Genomic DNA, 24,567 nt, shown 5'->3' on the forward strand with positions numbered 1-24,567 from the left:
CAGTTAGTTTTCATCCATAAATATGTGATTTTGCCCGCAGTATCACAGTGGGACCGACCTGTTTGGCAGTGGTATGGCAGGAGGCGGTCGTGGTACAGTTGGAATCGGGATGGCTAGAGGTCCAGGTATCCGCACTCCTGCTGCAGATGTGCTTCGACCCACCCCGTGCCCTCTGATTAAGGGGTCTGCGGGAAGTGGTTTCTGTGGGGGACTGGGCTTGTCGTGGTCCTACAGATAGAAGACAAATTTCCTGGTTTATCACACATATTTAAACTATTGTATAGACCAGGGGGTCCCATCAACCTTTATGACCTTTATGACCACATTATGACTTAAAGTACTGAAGTATTTAAATTATGAATTATATATTAAAGCAATCTAACTGTAATCTTACCTCAATAATATCTATTTAAATTACACAAAACATAAAACTTTATGTGATGCACATTTGTGAGTCATGCATAAATAAACTGAATATGTTTAATAACACACACACACACACACACACACACACACACACACACACACACACACACACACACACACACACACACACACATAGTTTTGAGTCAAAAGAATTTAGAACCCCTGTCATATATATATATATATATATATATATATATATATATATATATATATATATATATATATATATATATATATATATATATATATATATATATATATATAAAAATATAAAAACAGTGATAGCATACTAATGCCACTAGATGGAGCTGTGATTACACTCCTCTTCCTGGTGAACCCTGCTGGCAACAATGCAGAATAACAAAACAAAATGTGCAGCACTCCCATCCCCAACACCCAATTCACCCCATGTTAAGTCAAGAGGTCATTGTGTGTTACCAATTTACTCAGAGGATGAGGTCATGGCATACAGCTGTTACCTTTTCACAGCTGTTCAGCCTTGTTTTGTGGAAAACACTGGAGAAACTGACTAATCCAAAATGCTGAGACAACAAAATCAATCCATTTTTTTTGTCTTTCTGGAACAGCCATTGTACAGAAAAGTGACACGTTCCTGCAAAACCCTCATCCTAGAGAAAGCAATGTCATTACGGCAATACAAGACCTTTTAATCATGAGTGCACGGCGGTGTGTCGAGCCATGAGGCCAATTTGCGAGAACACCGTAAGAGGTGAAAGTGTTTCATGGCTCCCCAAATTAATGTGAACTCAGTCAAGTAGAAAAGGGCACTCAGAGAGCACTAAACAAACCACAGTGATTTCATATGTTAAAGGGTTTAATGTGAATACTTTCAATGAGGTCATTATATAAGCCAAGCTAACTTCAATGTATCAGTCATCTGTATTGTGTGGCACAGCTACAGAATGTGAGCTCTGAAAGGCTTTTTGACGAAAGGCAACTGATGGGGAGCAAAAAACGTCTTCAAGACAGAATCCGTGGCATAATCTATATGCAGCTTCTGTAGCAAAATACAGTAATGAATTTACAATGCAAGTCTATGGGGCAAGGAATTCACTTTTGGTACAAAAATGCATAGCTGTATTGTAAAAAGTAGGATCTTGTTATGTGTTTTCTAATGTAATTCCTATGTGTGGAGCACCATGTCAACAGTATTTTACAAGTCACATCCTTTGTGGTATCCTTGCACATACTGTGACATTTAACAGGTTTATGAGCTTTAGAATATGATTGTAGACTGCGCAGACAAGGTTCGTAAATGATTTAATCAATGCTAGCATGTACGTTTTGTTTATAGTTTACATTTATTCAAGTATAATGTCTCGGCTTATATTGTAATTGAAAAAAAAAACAAAAAACAAAACAGCATGTCACAGATGGTTGTATATTTAGGATATTATCTTTCCTCTGGAGTAACATGTTTACCCTACGGCAAAAACCAAACAGCCTCCTACCTCAAAATTTCAACCTTAATAGTACTTTATAAAGAGAATCTAGTAAACCTATCTCATGGATCAACCTTTGGGTTTCATATTTTAGAATACAATGTGTTATCATATGTGTTATAATCCAAATACTCATCTTGCACTTTTATAGCATGTATATAGAGTCGCGTTGGGGTGAGCCTTTCACAGTGTGCTGGATGTAACCACAGCTAGTTGACTGCAGTGCCGTGAAGTCGAGCTGAGATTTAAAGCAACAGATGTTCTTCTTCATGCTGTCTGATAGCATATCCTGCCAACGTCCCCGAGCAGCACTTATCGTCTAAACCACATACCTTCACACACGGGCGTCTCTCATCCCATCTCACAGGAAAGCTCTCATGCACCCGTCCAATCTCATTCTCGCTGTATCACTTTCACTCCTCCGCCCGCTCTGTCTACCCCACTTTAATATTTTTTGTCTTTGTTTATCTTCAAATGGAAACTTCATATTAGAAAGTGCAGAAACCTCCACTTGGTTTCTGCATCTGTCAGTCTCTTTCAACCAATGAAGTTGTATCAGCTGCAGTCTTAGGGGTCATTTACACAGAACACGTTTTTTCATTATAAAACTTGGAATGGGATAAAAGGACTCAAGACGGGTCTTAATTTATTTTAACTTTGAGTGCCGTGTTTTTAGAAGGACATGCAAGAGACGCTGGAAAAGATGTGTGACGTGAGCGAGACATCAGTCTAGTAAGTTACTTTTCTGGGTAAACAGGCCCTTATGGTAAAACCTCCTGACCCACAAGCCTTTTTCTGCTATATTTTTTGTGATTACAGGCTAACAATTCTAATGCCAATTTATAAAAAAATGAATGTGTGATTCTATTTTGTACATAATGTTCATACTCACATTGTGTACTAATCAGGAACTACATGACAAAGCATTGATTCTACATGACACTGTTTTTAAGTTGATCCGATAATATTCATATATATTTTTATTGTCAGTATATATGTTGATAATGGATATTTAATTGTGCATTTTTTTATTGTATTGCATTATATTATATTACAACTTTTTGCACCAGACATTTTTTTTTCTATTTAGTGTATTATTTAAATTATTTAAAGAGCCAGTAAGATGAAAATTCTAAGCTTCCTATCACTGTTTATAAGTCCTGTACAATAGGTTTAAATCCATCCAAGGTTAAAAAACATTGTCATTTTGTCAAAATATCATTTTAAAATTACCTCAATTCTCAGATATCCCCAAACGGTTCGCGCGAAGCTCTTCAAAAGATTCAGTTTCCTTAAACCCCACTTTTCGGTAGCATACTGTGTTCTGATTGGTCAACTAACATAGTCAGTTTTGATTGGTTGTTCCGCACAAAACATCATGGTAAACAATGCGTTAGCATCTTTTTGGGGTGAATTATGTCTTATTCCTCTCACCGCGAAGCAAACAGTAAAATAAAAAACTTGAACAGTCTCGCTGCTTTTTCTTCTGTGTGTGTGTATTCAAGCCGCGAGCTTCAGTTTGAATCTGAATAGCCGTTCAGCGCGGGGGCGTGGACACATTAGATATAATGAAGGGAGACGTGAAAAAGGGACATCGTGTTGTTTTCATATGGATTACTTTATCACAGAATATCTGTTTTCAGCAGCACTTGTTTAGTTTTAAAGAAGACATGTCAAGCTTTCTATAGATATCTCTCTCATGTCTCTTCGTTGAGTATTAACGGAGTTATACTTCATTTTAATGACGTGTTTGTACATGACGATCAGCGCAGACGGGCTGCAGACAGCACACATACTGATAAGACGCTCGGGAGAAAACAGACACATAACTTCAGAATCATACTTCGCGTTGTGATTCGGAGATGCTCGTTGGTCTAAATAAAGTTGGTAATGAACCCTCTTTTATGACCAAACGCTTTGAAAATCCCGCTGTACTCACCGAGATTAGAAAAGCAGTCATCAGTGAAATGTTGTGAACACAACAAAGGGGATTTGTTGGACTGCTCTGGTATTGTGGTAAAAATGAATTTAGGCATTGGTTCTTCTGATCTTCATTCGTTGGCAGTGAAAATAAAACAAACTTGCCTTTACAATTAAAAACACACTGTCTCCTCGACATGATGCTATCACACCAAACAGAGCTTCTGTGTGTGGGGGGTGGGGCAGGTCAGAGTTTAGTTTCTCCCCAGACGGTAGGCGGAGATTATTATGCAAAGTGTCCCTAGTGACGTACATAGAGATGGGCAAAAGATTTGAAATCTATAACGACTCGTTTCAGCAATTCAGAGTCGACTCCTTACTTTAGAAGCCAATAACTTTATAAATTGTGTAATTTTTGGTTTAATTACTTTGCACATTGTTTACACTGATGGACAGCTACATCATACATGGTAATACAGGTAAATTTCCCATCTGTGTGGCTCTTTAAATAAAAAACACTTGTGTTGCTCCTACATCAGATATCCTAGCTCTTACAAAAGTACCAGCAGTCTCACGCATATTATTAACAGCTCTCTGACACCCACATCCTTATTTCCAGGGTATTAAAGTACATTTTTGAAAATTCAATCACAGGTTGCCAGCTGAGATGCATTTACAGTTATCACCTGGTAATAAATCTGTTTTGAATCTGTCTCTTTTGACCACTTCTATTCAAATTTTGTCAAACTCTAGATCACTTTTGCAGGATTGAATTAACCTGTGTATGTTGGTTTTGAACGAGTGGGAAATAAAGCAAAAGCAAATGATAAGGGAAAGCAGCTGTGGTGCCAATGTGCCTTACATTAAGGAGTTACTTGATTGATGTACTACTACATGTTGAGGCCAGCTCAATTGGGGTAGAAATGCTACTTCATGAAGTGAGTTTTTGCAGGGTTGGATGTCTGGTACATGGTGAAAGCACTTACCTGGATGTTAGCGTAGGGCAGCTGGCGTGGGAGTGTGTGGAAGCCTGCCGCTGTGCCTGGCGAGTGTGTGTGTGACACCAGAGTCCTGTGAAGCTGCAGACCTGTGATGGGCATGGGGTGGCTGATGTGGACGGGCTGGCAGCGCGTGGGACATTCAGGCAGCCGACGCAAACTGTGGAAGTTGTGCGGAGGAAGGAGAGGCTCCGAGCTGTGATGAGACATCTGTGGAAAACAGACAGCTCTTGAAAATAAAGATACAAGAATGCAATACGAGCTCTACCGCTTTTCTTACTGCTAACTTGAGCAAACTATCTAAACATCTTATTGCATATGCTGCCTCACAATTCAATACTGTTTTAGGTCCTCTTTTATAATAAAGGTATTCATGCATGCTGTTGTGGCATGGCACACAGACTTAAAATACATAGATGGAGCAATCAGTCAGTGCTTTACTTTACCAACACCCTTCACTGGCAGCTGCCCAATCACATTGAGGTCTGAGCAAACAAAGACTTCAAAATCCAACAAACAGTTTCAATCATGACATTGTTATGCTACTCAAGTACATTAGACTGAATTAAAACAGAAAACCTTCAAAATTAATCTTTGAGGTTTTAGATGAAGATCTGGACTTCATTAATATTCTTTGATGGTCGATACTGGAGACTAAATCAATTATGCACCTAAGTCTCATGCCGTGTACACAGAAAGCAAGGGATGGATTGGCTTGGACAGGCATAGTAATTCTGCGAGTGAGCTGACCTCATCTGCTCCTCGCTGGGCAGGACAGACACCGAAGTGATGAATTATGGAATTTGAGGTTTAATAAAATATCTTGTAAGTGCTTGTTAATAATAAGGGTTTAAATATTCATTTAAATAAATAAATATTCATTACCATTCTTCACAAAATCATACCATATATAATAAAATCTGGTTTTTGGTCACAAACAGTCTGCTTTGATTCAGTTCAGTATGATTATTAAAAAAAAAAACATTTAGACAAATGCAGCTGTAAGGAAATTGTACAATGAAAACAGGCAAATCATTTTGGATAAGACATATTGAAAATATATAATCCACTACCTACTATTATTTAAAATATTATTACATATTTTGGACGTTCTAATCATGTTGTGTGCCTGAGTCCGTGATGATGAGTAGAGTATCACTCTTACCTTGTCACAGCGGGAGTGTAAAGGTAAAGAGGCGGGCTTGTGCTGAGGCGAGACCCTGAACACTGACTGTGTCTGCGGGGGGCTGGGAGTCTGCTTTCGCCCTACTGATCTGTAAAATTAAGAAACAGTTTTCAAAAACTTTCATGTTTTAGGTTATGGTGAATATAATTACTACAGTAGGGATGACTCCTTTTTATTAAACTCTAATGCGAATAGAGCACACATTTTTACTTGCTCATAATTATTTTTAAAAAGCAAAAATCATGTTCAAAATAAGGCAAGTACAACGTAAGTAAACAAAGTTTAGGCAGTAAATATTAAAAAACAATTAATACAATCAAATATATGCGGTGAGTATAAGAGACTTCCATAAACAAATGTTCTCGACCTCAAACTCCATCAAATACTGACCTAACGCTCCCTGTTTAAGCATCAAATGTCATCATGTTAACCCACTAACCCCCATAACTTTCGCACAAAACACTCAATAATACTAGAAAATGACTTTTTGGAGATAACATACTCCACCCAGAGGAATGACATAAGTAACGCAGAAGTTCATCCACAAAGAAAACTATTCTCACCTCAAAAGGGTGATTTAGACAGCTTTATCGGGGTTTTACTGAATAATTCAAGTGCTTTAACAAAAATACAAGCTTCACAATTTAGACTGTTAAACCCTCTGGAATGCTGGCCCAGTTTACTTCTATTGAAAGTGTGTGACCATGAATTTTACTTTTTCAAGGAACAAGTCAAAATGATTTTCTGTGCAAAACTACATTATGCCCCGAATTCCTGTTGATATGAACTTAAACTGAACCTGAAACTTAATTCCCTTAAGCTTCAATAAAACTCAAGGGACTTTTGTTGTCCCTGGATGGAAACCAGCAGGAATCCAGGATCAAACATATTTTGGAAACTATCGCTGGGGGAAACTGCACCATTTTCGGTACCTGAGCTTTTGGATGGCGCTCTTCTTATTGATGCAGAGCATCCGAACCAATGCTTTCCTCTTCAGGCACACAATCAGTCCCGCCGACAGCAAGCAGAGGAGGGTGACCAGCGCGCCCACGGCCACAGCGCTGCTGTCAGCTGTTGTCACATAGGACAGCACGCACATTAATACACACACTCGCACATCTGTTGTACAGCACGGCACAGAATGGCACAGAGAGGGAAAACACAAGAAGTCAGAGTCAGGTTAGAAAGAAAAAGAATGGATCAACGTCCCTCAGTGTCTCCACCTGCATTGCTTTTACAAGATGTCTCAAAGTTCTTGAATGTCTGCTGAGTGACATCTAAACGCAGTGCTTCAGGTTTCCACCAGTAAATCAATGACGTGTCCTGTCAATGCTGTTATGCTCTTCCACTGGAAAATCGTTTAATGGGTTTTGTAAGTACATTGTACTTTCAGGCTGCACTGTTCTACCTGCGGTGCGGCTGTCACAGAGGGGATGAAAGTGGTTAGAGCTAGTGCACCTCCTCAAGAGGTACTGTCGGAACATCTGAATGCATGAGGACAAGGAGGTCCAAACATACTCTATGCATGTTGGCAAACAGAAACGCTACTACAGTAGGTATGCAAAATGTAATATGCATCTTTGCATCCATTCTCAATAGACATTATATGAGGCATTTGTGTAAGCTTCTTTAATAGTCAGTTTTTTTTTATGTTTGTTTGATATATAAATGATAAAAAAATGATAACAGTTGTCTAATAAACCTGTCTTTGTGTATATAAATTGCTTTGTTCCTCTTTTGTAATTTGCTTTAGATGTGGAAAGTGTCTGCTAAATGCATAGATGTAAATACATTTGTAAATTTGTCATTTATTTGTAATTACGGATGGTCGTTTTCAACATTTAGTTTAATTTATTTGGGTAGAGTTGTTTCTGAAATAAATAAATAACTTTAAAAAAAAAAATAATAGTTACCTTATAAACCCTGCCATTGTGCATACAAATCATTTTGTTCCTCTTTTGTAATTTGCTTTAGATGAAAGTGTCTGCTAAATGCAGAAATGTAAATCGGTTTGTAAATTTTTACACTTTTTTTTTTTTTAAAGTAAAGCATGGTCATTTCCATCATTTTGCTTAATTTCTTTGTGTACAGTTGTTTCTGAAAGAAAGAAAGAAAAAAAGAAAGAAAGAATGAAAGGTTTAAGAAAACTGCTGTTTTGTTTAATTTTTTTGTGTAGAGTTGTTTGTGAAATTTTGTTTAATTTCAAATTATTTCTGAAAAAAAAAATTTAAAAAAATAATAATTTTGTGTTTGCATACTTGCTTGGAAGAGTATGTTTCTGACTGGAAAGGAGCATATAAGCACCGCATTAAGTCATGCTATGTTAGTGTAATGCATACTGCTGTAGCAGTTAAGTCAAAAGTGCAGTTGTCCATCACTGTACCGGCTTGTCTCATTGGTCCACTGTCGACGCTGCCGCCAAACCCCGCCCTATCACAGAAAGGAGGTGCCCAGTGAGCTTCACAGTGGCAGTTCTTCTTGTTGTTGCATTCCTGTAAACATAAAGCAACTGGCATTAATTCCACACACAGCTCAATGCCCCTGATCAAATTTCTTGCCGGACATTATCAACAACATCCCGTTGTTCAATGCTTAAGGAATTCTGGGGGATAATGGTATGAAATCTCCTCATGAGCATTCAGTTCATGGATGCTCTGCTCAGTGTTGCATTCAAGGGCAACATTTTTCCAATTGCACAAAAATGCATCAAATTTTTCCATCAGGATATGTGTCAGGGGTCGCTGCATAAGTTGATTGATGTCACTTGATGCTTAAATCAGTCTGAATATTAGATGTCTGCCTTCTAAAAAGGAAAGATGCAGCTATGTCTTTCCCGCCGTAAAAAAGCATGAGGAAACTTTTCAGACTCTCAAACTCTTAACACTTCATCCAACTTTCTTGGATGCTTGATGGTTTAAAAAAACAAAAAAAAAAACAGACCCTCTCCGCAGACTCTTAAATTTCAAGGATTAATGAGATTGAGTCTTGATTTTGTGGACATGATCTTAAGACCTCTCAAAACTAGAAACCGATAGCCTTAGTGGTCTAGTATTAATTAAGATCTTGAGGGGTTTGTTGTGGGGCTTAAGGGGTCTAGTATTGGTCTCAGTATTTAGTGGTCTTCTATTGTTCTAGGTCTGGTTCTTTAAGGCTTCGATCTGGCCTAAAAACAACTAGCAGTTGGAGCATCCAGGATGCTGACAGTGCTACTAACATCTTTATTAACAATGATCAGTTCATCTTGCAGCACAGCTCCAGTAAGGAAATAGACATTGGAGAAAAAATGGATGCAATTGCATAGCCTACAGACGATATAAAAATTCCAATTTAGGAAGCGTATAACAAGAGAAAATAATATAAACATTACACGCTTGCACACGTGCCCTCCAGAGCTGACAGTGGGTGCAAATGCAAAAGACAGCGTGGGGATGTTCTTGTCCACAGCGTTTGGCAATTGCATTTTAGTAGTCCTCTGGCAAAAGAGTGCATGTGCATGATAAATGGCTCTTTTAATGGTACACAAATGAATTAAATATGACTCATATAACCTTATTGGAGTGACAGAGATTGATTGTGAAGTACTTCAACAGCTGAGACAAGCCTCAAGTCACCCAGCATGTTGGGAAAACAATAGTGTGGCCGCAAAGGTGAACCACGGTATGATTGAGTGAAAAAATAGTTTCTCCAAAATCTGAACTCACTCGAATGTTCTTTCAAATCTTTATAACCTTTTTCCTTGAAACATAAAAAGTGAAGTTTTGAAGACTACCCAAGCTGCAATATTCTATAATATGGAAGGGACATAAAAGTGGACATATGACATGTAAGCTGTGTGAGGAACAGTAATTTACAAGAATCTTGCCCTGGAAATGTTGCTTAACAGCTCTGATCTCCATTCACTTTCAATGCAAAGAGAAGAGCAGCTTGGACATTCTGCTACATTCTTCTTTTGTTTTGTTTTTTCAGAATAAAAGAAAGTCATACGGGTCAAACAACAAAACAACAAGATTAGTAAATGATGACAGATTTTAATTTGGGTGAACTATCATATATATTTAATGTATCAAACTTTCAGGAAAGACCATGACTGACACAAGGTTACACTGTGATCTAATTTAGTCCAGAATCAGTGTCTTAACTGTGCTTTTAACTGTTATTTCATCCATAGCAGTAAACTAGTTCAAGTAAAGTTATAGTATGTGGACCTAGTTGGTGAAGTGCTATTATGGGCACATGCTGTCCCCTTTGCAGACAGCTATAATGTAATGAAACTGACATTTTTATAAAAGGCAAGACTTTGAGCACAGGGCAATAATTTGTGCTGACTTACTATCAGCATTCCCGACTCAAATCTGAGCCTAATGCCTGATAATTAATGTCAGAGAAATTAAAGAGGTTAAACTTTTCCTGCAGATTTGAGGAAATATCAACTGACAGAGTGGAAGCGACCTTACCCCTCTTCCATTACACTTCCCAGAGCACTTGTGCACTCCGAAGACACTGACATTCTGACACTGCCTGTTCAAACACATCTGTTATGATGAGAGAGAGACAGAGAGAACTGCAGGTTAAGAAAAAAACAAGACTTAATGGGCTTAACTTCTTTTTATTTTTTTTTGTAAGGGCCAGGGTAAGGGCAAATTAATGCCAATAGCCAGTATTATATATATATATATATATATATATATATATATATATATATATATATATATTACTGTTACAGTTTTAATTATGTAATAACTCTAAACATACCTTTAAACCTAACCTTAACCCATATAGTCAAAATATATTATCATTACTTCTTTATGTAAGTACACTGTAAGTACATGTAAATGCAATACTGTAAAATAAAGTGCAAATGAATTATTATTATTTTTGTTTATATGCAGATATGGATTTTATTTCTCACTGTTAAAAACTAGGGTTATCAAAAGAACAAAACAATCCTAATTAATTTACTTTATCTAAACAACTGATACATTTCTTTAGAATAAAATAATTTATATAATAATTTAGTGATTTTCTTTTTGTTTAAAGTAATCATGAAAGTCTGTTTAATTATCCAAATTAGTCTTTTTAATGATCTTTTAAGTTTTTTTTCTCAAATAATATAGTGCTTGTATATATAATATAATATAATATAATTATACACCGATATAGCCTAAATTAATATGTGGATGTTAAAATGGATACATTGGGGAGGTTTTTTTCAACAAAACAAACACCAAATGGTCAATGGAAAGCAATAAAAATGGCCAAATATCATCTCAGCCTGCTGATAAACCACTAGCATAATTTCTTGATGACACAACTAATATCTACCAGATGATTTATTCTCGTACCATTCCTTCAGCACACTTAGTGCCTGCCAATACCAGTCCTGGATCAGGCATATCGTCACCCAGGTACACATGTGTTCCACGGCACAGAATACGCCCACCCGCTTGCAGAGGTATGTTTGTGTCTATGGAGACCGCATTGGTTCCGATCACAGGCCTGTTGGCACCTCCTTGGCACTGAATTTTCCCACACCTAGCATCCCTGTTTAAATCACACAGACAAAATACAATGAGTGAGCATGCAACAACAGTGCTAAATGTTTTTACACTGAATAAATGGGAAAAGATGAAAAAACGCCTGAAAACCAGAAAGAAGATTGTGTTGTCTTGAGGTAATCTCACCTTTCACACCCTCTCACTCATCTGTGAGGAGCAGAGAGTGTAATTAATATTGACAAAAGATTACATGCAAAACCATGGGGATGCCACTGTCGCAGAATAATAATGTCATGGCAAAAAATAAATTAATAAAATTACATTCATTACAACATTTGATGGGCCATCTTTTAATAATCAGACAGCAAGCAATATGAATGAATCAGGATAAGCTAAAGCAAAACTATTCTTAATTTCACACTTATCATTCTTTATTTTATTATTCTTTTGTTTGAAAATTGTTATTTCCGTGTCAGTCACTGTTTCTACAGTTTAATTATGTATGCTGTATTGGCACTATAAAAGCAAGTAGAAAAAAGTTACAAAGCAGCAAAGGAATAGTTTAACAAACAAAACTGAACAATGTTGTGTCAAACAAGGAGAACAAGCAAAACAAAAAGTAAAGCAAAGACAAACAAAAACATGATCAAAAATTTAGTTAAGTTAAACAAAGCAGAACAAAACAAAACTGAAAAAGAAAACTAAACAAAAAGCAAAGCATAAGAAGCAAAACAAAATAAACAAAATTAAGTGAACTGAAACAAAAAAGAAAAAAAAGAAATACTATAATAAAATGCAAAACTGAAGCAAATTTGAAAAATGAATGTAATTGTACTGTAAGTAAAAGATAAAGTGCAAAGTGCTGTAGTATCATGCACCGACTGTACCTTGCTTGACATTTAGCAAAGGAACCTTTGGAGTCTTTTCCACAATTTCCATAGGGGTCACCTGCAGAGTTTACTCTTTCAAAACAGATTCCTGGGGCAGGTTTCGCTCCTGGAAAACAAGAAAGAGTGAAAATAAAACAGCATATGCCCACTGTCAGAGATGGAAATGCGACACTGTACAATCCTTCCGTCTTGTTTCAGCTTGTATATAAACCAAAAACCCGATGAAAGGATAACATATGTCAGACTGTGGCCTGAATCCTTTTGGAAGAGCACGAACAGACATATGGAATTAATATCAGCAATCAGTGTGAGCTTTCATATTGCTTGAGCTTGCCATATGAAGGATTGCAAGTGAAATTGCTGGCTAGATAATGGTTACATATAGAACACAATGTCAAAAATGTATTAACAAAATATATATCTGCAGAACCCCACAATCATTTTTTGTCAACCAAATAAGCCTAAGAACCCTGCAGCTATCTGCATATTTGATCTACAGAGGTACCAACCTGGTCCCCACAGAGTGATGCATTGCTGCTCATGAGTCTGACAGATGCCGTTGTAGCAGTAACCATCCATATTGTGGCACGCATGTCCATCGTGCAGGTACACATTGGCAGGGCAGTGGGGGTTTGTTCCGGTGCAGAACTCAGGTAAGTCACAGGAGTTACTGGACTCTCTACAAGGAGTCCCAGCTGGTTTTAACTACAGAGACGCACAAGAATAAAAGGCTTCAGACAACACTAGAAAGCAAACTTAAAGTCCTCAGGGTCAACTAAAATCAAGAAAATTGAGATTTCCTTCAAAATTAAGCAAAGAGAAATATATACTCAACTTCAAAGCAGGCATGATGGAATAAACTCAAAGTCATGCAGAGACAAGCCTTTACATGAATTACAAAGACTATTGGGTACAACAGACAATAGTCCATGGAAAAGTTCTCCAAAAACTATTCCCTTAAGTTGCACTTAGAAACTAAATACAGTCCAAGCGGCATGACTATATTCTTTTAGTTGCTATTTTCACTTAATGAAGCACTTTGTTGAAAGCTTGTTGTAGTTTGTTGTAAAGTCTGTGTGAACATGTATCCTTGTTCTGGGATCTGTTCCGGAGGGCTCTGGTCTGGCTTCTTTCCTCAGTAAGTAAGTGAGCTGAGCACTCTGATTTATGTGTCTGGAGGCCTGAGAGGAAACTGAGTGTCTATGTTTGGAGCGCAAATGTTGGTTCATGTTGCACTTATTAATGGGGCACGGAGAATGTGATTTCCACGCCTTTATATTACACACAGAGAAAGAACGAATGAGGAGGAAAGAGGGACAGGACAGATTTACAAAAGTACCTGGCAGTCATGACAGCACTGTCCATGGGCACACACAGCATCTCCCTTGAGAGTGCAGGTTGTAGCGTTACAGCAGGGATTCAGACACTCCTGAAGAAAACACAGGGATGACAACAGATTTGAAGGCATCGTGTGTCACTGTGTCACATGGGGAAAAGTTAAGTCAATCATAGCACACTTCATTTAACTACCGAAGTCCTGGATTTAAAGTATTAAACAGGTTGTTTCATTTTAAGAGTGAGAAAGAGGGTGAACATTTGTGTCACTCTAAGACCTGACAGACTAAAAGCAAACCAACAAAACAAAAAACAAACAATGAAAAAATAAAAACAAAGCAAAAAACAAGACAGGTAAACAAAGATCAAACAAAACACAAACCCTAAGTAAACAAAGAACAACAACAACAACAAAAAAAAACTAAACATAACAACAAAAAACAAAGTATGCAAAACAAGCAAAGTAAACGAAGAACAAAACAATGAAACAAACCAAAAAATGACAAAAACTTAGGACATTTTAATAGAGGTAATTTACATATTTAAGTCAGGCTGTTTAATTGTCAGAAAGATGGTGGATAATTGTATAAAGTGGCCAAAAAGTTAAATGACAATTATTTTTGGTGCAAGAAACCTTGACTAACATTATAAGCAGACTTTAAGGGGAAAATAAAATGCTACAATAGCACAGGCTATGAGCCCTTTAATTTGACATTAGATAATTAAGGGTTACAGAAAAACAATGGAAAGAAAAAAAAGTCTGAACAGTCACCCCATATGATCACTGCATTGAATATTAGTTCCAGGTGTGGAGCTCATATTCTTTTAGGAAATTCCCTTCTGTCAACCAGTTCTTTGCATCCATGGAAAAAAAAAAAAAAAAAAAAGTTTGGAAACGTTACTCTAGGTTTGTGTATGTGAGTGCATTGATGTCTGGTTTAAATTAGTGGTCCATGCATTGTTCTGATTTTACAAAAAAAAAAAAAAAAAAAGAAAATGTTGTTTTCTCAAACTCTGCGCTCTTGGTATCAGTGAACCGTGTTCATGTGTGTACGTGTCTGAGTGAGTGACATCATCACTGACCCGAGACTGGAAGTGATGGGAACGTCAGAGTCCGAGCACAATTGAAGGAAAGAGGACATTTATCTCAGAAAAGAGAGGGAGAGGAAGAGAGAGAAAGAGGTGAATTTTGAAGACTAATAAACCTGTTTTGTTGTTGTAGTGAAGCAGAAGAGCTTTGTTCTTCTCTAAAAGTACACAAGAAGCTCATTAAGACATCAAGCACTAAAATATTATTTTATACACCACACATACACACACACAAAGTGTCTAAGGGACTTTTTATTCCTCTCTTTCACTCCTCGTCTCCCACTCTTAACAAGGTCCTGGTGTGGGCTGGGAGAGGTGCTGTAGGGTTGGGCTGGGTTAGGTCAGTCCGCTGGCTCCAACTGCTCCTCAGAGTCACAGAAATCTCTTTACAGACCTGCTGTTTTCTCTAAAACTACCGTCAACTAGGGTGAAATGATGGGGGGATGGGCTTCTCTCATCCTTCTACCCAACACTCAAGACCCGCTGCTGGGCTCCGTCTCTGCTCTTTCCCCGCTTCCTCCCTCATTCCCCCCGGTGAGATCACTGGAGCTCACGGGTGCCATTCTGAAGCAAACTTTTCCCCATAACAAGATCCTAGACTTTAAAGTTCAGGCCAGGCTTTTTTCCTCAGGTCTGCACTGACACAATATGCCTGCATGACATCTAAATTACACAGACCATTTCTGAAGGCTCCAGTTCCATTACTAAATGATATTTAGGGGGCATTTAAGCATTTATTTATAGGACAGCAGAGACCGACAGGAAGGGGAATAGAGAGGTGGAACGGGATCAGGCTGCACAGATGACGTCGTCTGGACTCAAACCCGGGTCCCTACAGCTCTTTTACATCACAAATGCACCACAGCTTAGATGGTCAGAACTGTCTATATCATAAAACTTTCCTGTGCAGGATATCTGACAGCTTTTAGGGCATTAATGACTGAAAAGTAAATGGAATTTCACACTGTGAATCATTTCAACGACACCCTGCAGTAACCGTTATAGGATTAGCGACATGACCGTCACTTTTTGGCAGTACTTTTCTACTGTTAGTTTTTTTACTTTTATGTTCAGTAATAAAATGATATATATGTTATATATGTATACAATTTTATATTTATATAAAAGTAATGTCTAAGACCGCCCTACTTAAAAGTAATATATTTAAAATATATTTATTTAATACTAAGTATAATTCAAATCTATTAACATATTTACTGACATCCATACTGAAAGCCATGATTTAGTCTGTGAAAATTAAGCGGACCAAATCAAATTCCAAACATCACCAAAGGCTAGATATGGACCTGGTTCAGATCCGCTAATGCTAGCAGTGGCCTGCTCGGTTGTGACGTACAAAGGTATTTGATGTGTGTAAGGTTTTCATACCTCCAGCTCTCCGCAGTCACACTCCTCTCCTTCCTCAATGTATCCGTTGCCACATTTCTGTCCCCCGTAGAGCATTTTGACTTCAGGCATATTATACAAACACATGCCCACCCCCTTCTCCAGACTAGCCCACAGATCCTTCTTACTACACGTACTGAACACTGTGGGGAATGGGTACCTGTTCACAAAGAGAAAAGGAAAGGGAAAGAGAAGATTAATTGAATATATTTTCTTTTGTATTTTATTTATTGTTCTACTTCTTTTCTACTAATTTTATTTGAATTTGGCTTCTTATTTTATATTTAAATTATTTGTTCTACATTTTTAATTATATATATATATATATATATTTTTTTTTTGATTATACATATTTATTTAATTTTATTTAATTTAATTATTTTGTCATCACTAGGCTTCTTATTTTATATTTAATTTCTTATTTATTTAACTTAATATTCTTTCATTTGACTATTTATTTTAATTAATTTTGTAAAAAAAAAAAAAAATATTTGATTTAAACATTTTATTGTATTTTTTTGCTTTCAAAGCAAATATATATATCTAAACAGATTTTTAAAACAAAACACTTTTTGTGATAATTTAGTAATAAGAGAAAAATAGGCCACAAAAGTAGAATGAGTCTAATGGTACATAATCTCAGCAACCCAGCCAAGCATAAAAAGTGGCAAGTATTACAATTTCCAAAGTCATTAATGGCATTACTTCAACAAGCACGAAAATGACAACAAAGCAAAAGGAATTAGCATATGACCTTCCGCCATGACATTCACGCCCGAGTCCTCTACGTGATAGAACACTAAGCCAGCTAAGAGTAAGCCCATATGGTACAATTCATGTTAATTCATCATACGATACATAATTATAAACAAACCAGCACCGTGCCTGACCTCAGCCTGACCACAGTCACCGTAGAGGCCACAACACAAAGACCAAGCTCTTTGAGATGAAGCAGAGCAGTGGACGATCATATGACAGCCTCGGTCTGGGGCGGCTGCCTCGGGCAGGGAGCGAGACGAGGGGAGATATCTAAGAGGTCATTTGGGTCTGGGCTCTGCTCACTGGAGAGCACTGCAGAAGATCCTTCATGGTCTGTTGCCAGTATCTTCAGTTCACTATCTTACCCCAGCAAACAAGCTAAACAACAAAGTGCGTATTTGCTATGCACTCATAAATATGCGCAATGTTGAATAAATGGATGTCCTTGAATTTGTGTGTTTTCGGAAAGTGACTCTTCCTGCAGATTAATAGTGTATGCATGCATGCATGTTAAGAAGGGATTAAAACATTAATAATCATAAGGTTAATGGGTGTTACACATCTGTGCTGAAGAATTACAGCATGGTTACATTCAATAATAACAGCGTGGCATTATATATATATATATATATATATATATATATATATATATATATATATATATGTTTTTTTTAACTAAAATTATATGATGTTAAAAATATATTTTTAAATAAACGTGACATTTACGTATATACTTGTATATAAAAAAAATAAGTTGCCAAGGATTCGCCAATATTTAAATGGTAATTTAAAGGATAATTTTAAAGCATTTAAAATAATGGTCAGGGTGAAAAATGAAGGAAAAAAAAAATGTAAGCAAATTTGTGACATTGAAAACCTTTAATTTAATTTAATTTTATATATTTATTGTTTATTTTATTAATTGATGATGTCCCCATAAGCTTGTACTTTTGTTCAAAATTTTTGTTTAATTTTCATTTATATTTTAGTTAAATGTATGTTTTAGGAAAGGACCATTTTAAAGTGTTAGACAGATCAGAAAACATGATAATAAGAAATGAAAAACAAGATAGAAACACTGTCCAATTTTTCATGCCAATTTTATTCAGATTATTTAATTAGTATAGAATGACACTGACTACAATTATTTATTGTATTAAATCGTATAGGCTGGTTTATGCTGGTTTTTGGAGCTGGAAACTATTTCTTTCTGGTTAAGCTGGTTAAGCAGTCTAATAGGGACAACAAAACACTAGCATCCAAAACATAATACGCCGCAAAAAAACAAAGTACTCATACTGTTTTATTCAACAGAATGGTTACTCATCCCTACCAAGCTCTTCAGCGCTGAATAATATTTTCCAGCTAATGCCACAATCTTTCATCCACATCAAAAACGGTTGTCAAACAGAGGTGTGCAGCCACACGCATGTCACATCCATCTCACTTTCATGCACCCTTGTCCGAGAGCCTTTGAAGAGTTAGCTGATGAACTCTCGCGCTTTTAACACCTCAGTTCCGTCCGCTGGGACCAACTGTTTCCCCGCCACCCGTACTCATCAAAGTCAACTTCAGCGCTCACCTTTAGCGAGCAAACACAGGAACACAGGCCTGAATCACACATCCATGACTCAGACAAGAAGCCATTCTGTCATCGGTGCCAGTACAGCAAAATAAACTCTGCAGATGAAAGAGAGGAAAACGGGAGGGAAGGATGGAGGGAGGTGTGGGGAGGAGAAACTGTTTGCTGGGAACATCTGCGCTCCCTGGGGGTAAGTGACCGCTTGTTTGAGGTTTTGCGGTGGGAGCCAAGCGCATGGAGGTGGACTCCAGACTCCTGCAAGGGGGTTTCTGGGTCTGTCCTCATACTTCACCCTGTGTCCTCACCGCACCCTGCCTAAAAACACAACACCCCGGACTGTAACGTATTACTCATTGGTTTCTCTCATGTATGTATGTACATATGTATATGTGTATGTAATTCATTAGTTTCCCTTATAATTTTACATATGATAACCTGCAAAAAAGAAAAAAAACTATATATATATATATATATATATATATATATATATATATATATATATATATATATATATATATATATATATATATATTAGTGGTGGGCATAGATTAATTTTTTTAATCTAGATTAATCTCACTGTGATCTTGAAATGAATCTAGATTAATCTAGATTAAAATGGCTCATTCTAATTCTGCCGAAGGCATTCAGAGTATGTGTGTTACCCAAATAAAACTGACAAACAGTAAGTCTTTGAGAAGGGGTTTATCAAGCTAGGTGGTGCATTAGAAAAGGGGCTCATCTCCTACAAAACAAATTTATTCAGACACCTTCAACATTTCTCAAATTATTACAGTTTTGCTACATATATCAAAAATTATATCTGGTGTCTGAATAATTTTTGGTTTGACTGTTAAAACTAGAAATTAATTCAGTCAAGAGTGATTTTAATTTTCTTGGATTAACATTACAGCAGCCAGTAGCTAAGTTAGGCGCGGTCACTTTAAGAGACGATGAACGCATCCAATATAATACACATCACATTTTTTTCCTCAACTGTTTACTTTCACTTAAGAAATAACTGACAGTTTTTTCGAGCATAATTTCCGAGGTGGATATTTTGACATATTTTGTATGTATTTGTCGGCACAATAGCAAAAATAAGCAAATTCGATGTTCAAGTATTTTGAGACGCCTTTCTCTGCGCAAGCCCTGAATACCAGAACACCGCGAGTACTGAATTGGGCTCTTTCACATCTTTTTGTTTGTTCAAACTGTGATTTGTATTTGTTCGTTCAGGTGCAAGAGGGACTTCGAGGAGAACTTTTATTCGAGGCGAACGATATTTTTTTTATCGCCTGATAAGAGTCTCACGATAACGCAGCACGTTAACGCCGATAACGGCCCACCACTAATATATATATATATATATATGTGTGTGTGTGTGTATATATATGTGTGTGTGTATATATATATATATATATATATATATATATATATATAATTATTTGATTGAAACATTAAATAGATCATATTTTGACTTAACTCTTTATTATAGGACCGCACATACACCATCATAATTCAGCCACAAGAGGAACAGCAAGAAATTTATTGAGACTTCTACGTTTTATTGCCAATCAACAAAGTCAGTTTAGTGACAATAAAACAGAAACAATTTAGCAATTTAGCCCCAAAATACTGATTTGCAGTGAGCCCTTGGTCTGCTGAAAATCTCACAGATGGCAGCAGTGTGGCAGTAAGCTGGGTCACAATCAAGTGCTTGCGAGTTTTAATGCCGCCTTTAAAGGGATTACAGTTGAAAGAGACCAATCCGCAGGGGCATCTGGAAGTAAAAGTCATGACATTTGCAAATAGAAGCGACACATACTGTATCTTAAACACCCTAAGAAAAAGCTAATGATCCAAAAATGACATTTAAGTGGTGCTGTAGTTTGTGCAATGAGCCGTTTGCAGCAGCGAGGGCTAGAATAGTAATGTGACAGAGGAAAGGACTTTGCTTTAAAGAGGGATTGGCATTGGGGACAGAGAGCTTGGGATGGCACAGGCTAAGCTGGGAGAAGTTGGCATCAGGTCAAGTGGGTTAAGCGGACTTGGCTTGGTGAAGAATGGCGGATGCAAAAGCCAGATTGGTTTGTATGGCCTGGCATGCAGAGATGGTTTGAGGCACACATGAGCATGAGTGTGAGATTTGTTTGCTTGTCCGCTCTCAAAAAGTGCTGCAGGAGGGTTTTGGGATAAGAGTGAGCACCGATACAGTTATGCATAAAAACACATGCAAACACATGTCCATATTTACAGAGTTAAGCGTGCGAGTTGCACTCAAACCTTCACATCATTTTTCTCTTCACTCAACTTTCGTGATTGCAAAAAATTCGCTCTGTTCCCAGCATCTGTCCAACCCCTAAAGCCATCTTTATGAATTCAAATTCGAGCAAACAACAAATCCTTCCTGCCTGAACTGCACTTTTCTTCCTTACCCCAGTAAATCACAGCCGCAGACGCACAAAAATCCACAGAGAACTCCTGCAGTCTACCCTGTCAAAGCCTCTTTTCTCAACTCAAAGATCTGCTTGCATCTGAAACTTTAACTGCTATCATTAAGCCTCGGCTTCATAATTCTCGCTAAGCGAAACCACATCTTTTCCAAGACTATTGAGCACAACAATGAACCCAGATGCTGATTACAGTGTAAATTATTCTGAAATTACACGCCTGCTGTCCTCTCCAAAACGAGTATGCTTAAACATTTTGATATATTTATGAAACAGTGAGATGTTAAGTGTTTGCAGAAAACCAATGGCCCAAATCAATCTAGCTCAAGCTGTTGGCAACTCTGATCTGAGGCCAGTGCACCTGCTGTGCTTTAGGGATCTTTAAATTACAGGGCAAGGGTGAGAAAAGCCCAGATGCAACCAGCTATAACACTGCACTGAGCAAGACACAAGAGCTAAATGTTGAAAACAAGTCAATAGTAGAGGAATGAAAGAAATTCAAAGACTAGCAGGCTGGCTTATGCTGGTCAGAGCAGGTTTGGAGCTGGTCAACCAAACACTTGCTGGTCAATTAAAGTATTTAAAGAAAATGTAAATTCTGTCATCAGTCTATCACCCTCATGCCTTTACAAACCTGTATGACCTCTTTATTCTGTGGAACACAAAAGGAGTTTTGAAGAATGTACCAGTTTCTTTTTCCATGCAATTATAGTAAATTGCTTTGCTGAGGCTTTCAAGATTTAAAAAAATAACACAAAGTACCATAGAAGTATCACAAAAGTGCAATATTATAGGCTACATATAAGTCTGAAGTCATAAAATAGGAACAGACCAAAATGTAATTGACATCCACCTTAGTTATTTTAAAACATAAAAAAGAAAAGAAAAATACTTTTGTGTTCTGCTGAAGAAAGAACATCATATGTGTTCGGACTTACAAGACGAGTAAATGTTGACAGGATTGTGCTTTTATGGTGAACTCTCCTTTTAAAAAGCAACTTTAAATATCAACCCTGGATCTTTTGACTGGAGGTGCACTTGAGGTCCAACTAGATCCATGAGGTGCATATGGCTTGTTTGTTGTTTTAGATTATGGAGGGTGTTCACACACAGAGAAACACACCCTGATGAGTATTGTTTCAGCTGAGCTTGCAGGTTACCAAAGTATTCCTGGAAACAACGGAGCATTCCTGATTCCTGAGCGATCTTCTGGACACTGTTACTGTGAATCTCTCTACAGTATACGTCACAGAATGCCAAACGTTCAGATTTCATTTTGGGAGATGTCAGAGCAGCCTGGTTCCCGGTCAAACCATGATGACATCTGATATCATAACACACACACCCATGCGTGACAAAGTGTTTAAAGAAAACACTCGGAAAACCTATTCAACACAGGCTGATTGGAAAAACGTTTTTACAAAACTCCATAAACCAAAACCTATACATACATTTCACAGCAGTTTCCAGCCAAAATGAACACTTGGGGCAGTAAAATACCAATAAGTTTTACTCTTGTTTACATAGAATATGATTACAGCAGCAGGTTACCGATTAATCAGGACTCATCTTTTCCAAATGTTAATCGAATGGTAGGCTACTAGCTTATGATTTCATAACACTTTTACCATAGTTCATGGTTTGTAATCTAAAGCATTCTGACATTTGCATCACATAACCATCCCATTATGTATGGCTTTTCTGAAATAGTAAACATGTTCAGTAGCTCCCCTGGTACAACATCACACATGTAGCAATGAAATAGTTTAAGGAGCAAACTAAAATGGCATGGTTTCTACATTAAATGCATTTTTATGTGATGCTTGCTTTTGTTAAAACTATATGTTAGGCTCAGGGAAGGGTTTTGTGTAGGTGGTACATTATCTTCATTTCAAAACTGTAGCAATATGTACAACAACTAAAGTTATAAAACACTGCCAGATTCATTTTCATCTGTTTAGGATAAAGTGCCACTCACTGGACAATTCACTTTGAAAGTGTTGTGAAACATATAAGAAGCAACATATTTCGCAAAAACGTCCACACAGGCATTTTTTCCCAAGAGCCTTCACTGAATCCATTACTTATAAATGACATACATATTTAAACACATTCTCACTCTTTGTGCACCCCCCCCCCCCCCAAACACACACACAATCATCTGCATTAACCTGCCCGAACAGTTTCTAAGTCGTAGAAAAAAGCTGCTATTCCAATTCATTTGCATCTAGACTTTTTCAAACTGCCATTCTGACTTTGACCTATTAGAGCTGTTACGCTATCAGCAATAGGTGCGGAATGAGGAAATTAATGTCTGTTTAATCAGCCTCCTCCGGCGACGCAAACTGATTCGATGTCGGGCTCTATTGTACTGCCTGTCGTTTAGAAGATAACACCGCTGTTTGGGATTCGGTGTGTGGCCGAAACACAATAAAAGGTGAAAGCGATACCCATTAAGCGATAGCATCTGATGTGCTCTTTCCAAAAGGCCATCTGACATGCTTAATATTATTGGCAAATGTTCTTCCCCCATCTGCTCTGTAGTGAAGATACTGGCAGAGATTGTGTGAGGTAAGCACAGTCTAAAGATGTGAAATCACAATGTTTAACCTCCTGCTGAGAGCCGTATACCTCAAGCTAAGATATGTGCTGTGCTTGTACTTTGGTGCCTTTCAAGAGTAGGTTAGTCCACCTTGCGGTCATCTTGGTTGTGTCCCTGACAGCAATTTCCAGTTTTGCATGTACTGTTCATGTCTAACTGAATGAGGAAACACAATAACATACAGTGGGGTTTAAACTTTTTTAATACACACGAAATATTTGGTTTCAAAATCGGATTTATACACAAGTCAGATTAGCTCCCTAAATCTTAACACTTCCTTTTCTTTGAGGCGCCATGTTTAGCAATGCAATTTCCTTCATTCGTTTTCAAACAAGTGCCTTTTTTCCTTCCTCAAACTGTTGTTTGGCACAAACGTTAGCTATTGTATTTGGCTGAAAACATTAAGAAGCAGACAATAACTTCCTGTTTATGCTGAAGTTACAGTAGTTCTTTAGCCTGCGCTCTTAATTTCCTTTTTTGTCTCTGAATCATTCTTTGTTTTGTCTGTTTGTCCTGTCTGTCAGTCCATCTTATTCATTCTCATTTGCAATTGTTTTTAGAAATTCTGCTGAGTTTCCAGCTCTGAATCTCTCTGTATGGTATTGTTGGTTCGATGGTGCAGACAGGACACTGGGGCTGAGAGCTCGCAGCAGCTGTCAAAAAAAGAAAAAACGTTGCATGCAAGATCATGAATTTCTCATGTTTGAACTTTAAAATAGATCCTTGCAGAGTAAGAACACAGCACAACACATCCAGCAACAGCAGAAAAAGGGGCTTTGAGGAACTGAATAAATCAGAGCCAGATTGTGTGCTTTGTTAGAGCCAACTTACTCCAGGTTTATTTAGGCAGTCAAAACAGCATGGAAACAAAGGATCAAACACATGGAGAAAATGAAAACTAAGAATGTGTGTTTATATCTGCATCTGTGTGTGTCAAGTCTATTTTTTTATCCTCAAATAATGAT

At 37.4% G+C, this 24,567-nt stretch overlaps 1 protein-coding gene across 5 annotated transcripts in view; it reads right to left on the minus strand.

Moving 5' to 3' along the window:
- Positions 1-24,567, minus strand: part of LOC127975893 (disintegrin and metalloproteinase domain-containing protein 12) — an 88,194-nt gene that overhangs the window by 2,382 nt on the left and 61,245 nt on the right. For 3 of the 5 annotated variants that reach the window (XM_052579926.1, XM_052579925.1, XM_052579929.1), the window contains 11 exons: positions 16,192-16,369; positions 13,718-13,807; positions 12,888-13,083; positions 12,376-12,484; positions 11,336-11,534; positions 10,448-10,525; positions 8,377-8,485; positions 6,926-7,112; positions 5,973-6,081; positions 4,796-5,017; positions 59-228 (listed from right to left, as the gene is read on the minus strand). In XM_052579926.1, the coding sequence (XP_052435886.1) occupies positions 59-228; positions 4,796-5,017; positions 5,973-6,081; positions 6,926-7,112; positions 8,377-8,485; positions 10,448-10,525; positions 11,336-11,534; positions 12,376-12,484; positions 12,888-13,083; positions 13,718-13,807; positions 16,192-16,369 (1,647 nt within the window). The remainder of the gene's footprint in view (positions 1-58; positions 229-4,795; positions 5,018-5,972; positions 6,082-6,925; positions 7,113-8,376; positions 8,486-10,447; positions 10,526-11,335; positions 11,535-12,375; positions 12,485-12,887; positions 13,084-13,717; positions 13,808-16,191; positions 16,370-24,567) is intronic. The other 2 variants (XM_052579927.1, XM_052579928.1) reach the window with 1 other exon arrangement.

Source organism: Carassius gibelio, chromosome B17, assembly GCF_023724105.1.
Source record: "Carassius gibelio isolate Cgi1373 ecotype wild population from Czech Republic chromosome B17, carGib1.2-hapl.c, whole genome shotgun sequence".
Lineage (NCBI taxonomy): Eukaryota > Metazoa > Chordata > Actinopteri > Cypriniformes > Cyprinidae > Carassius > Carassius gibelio.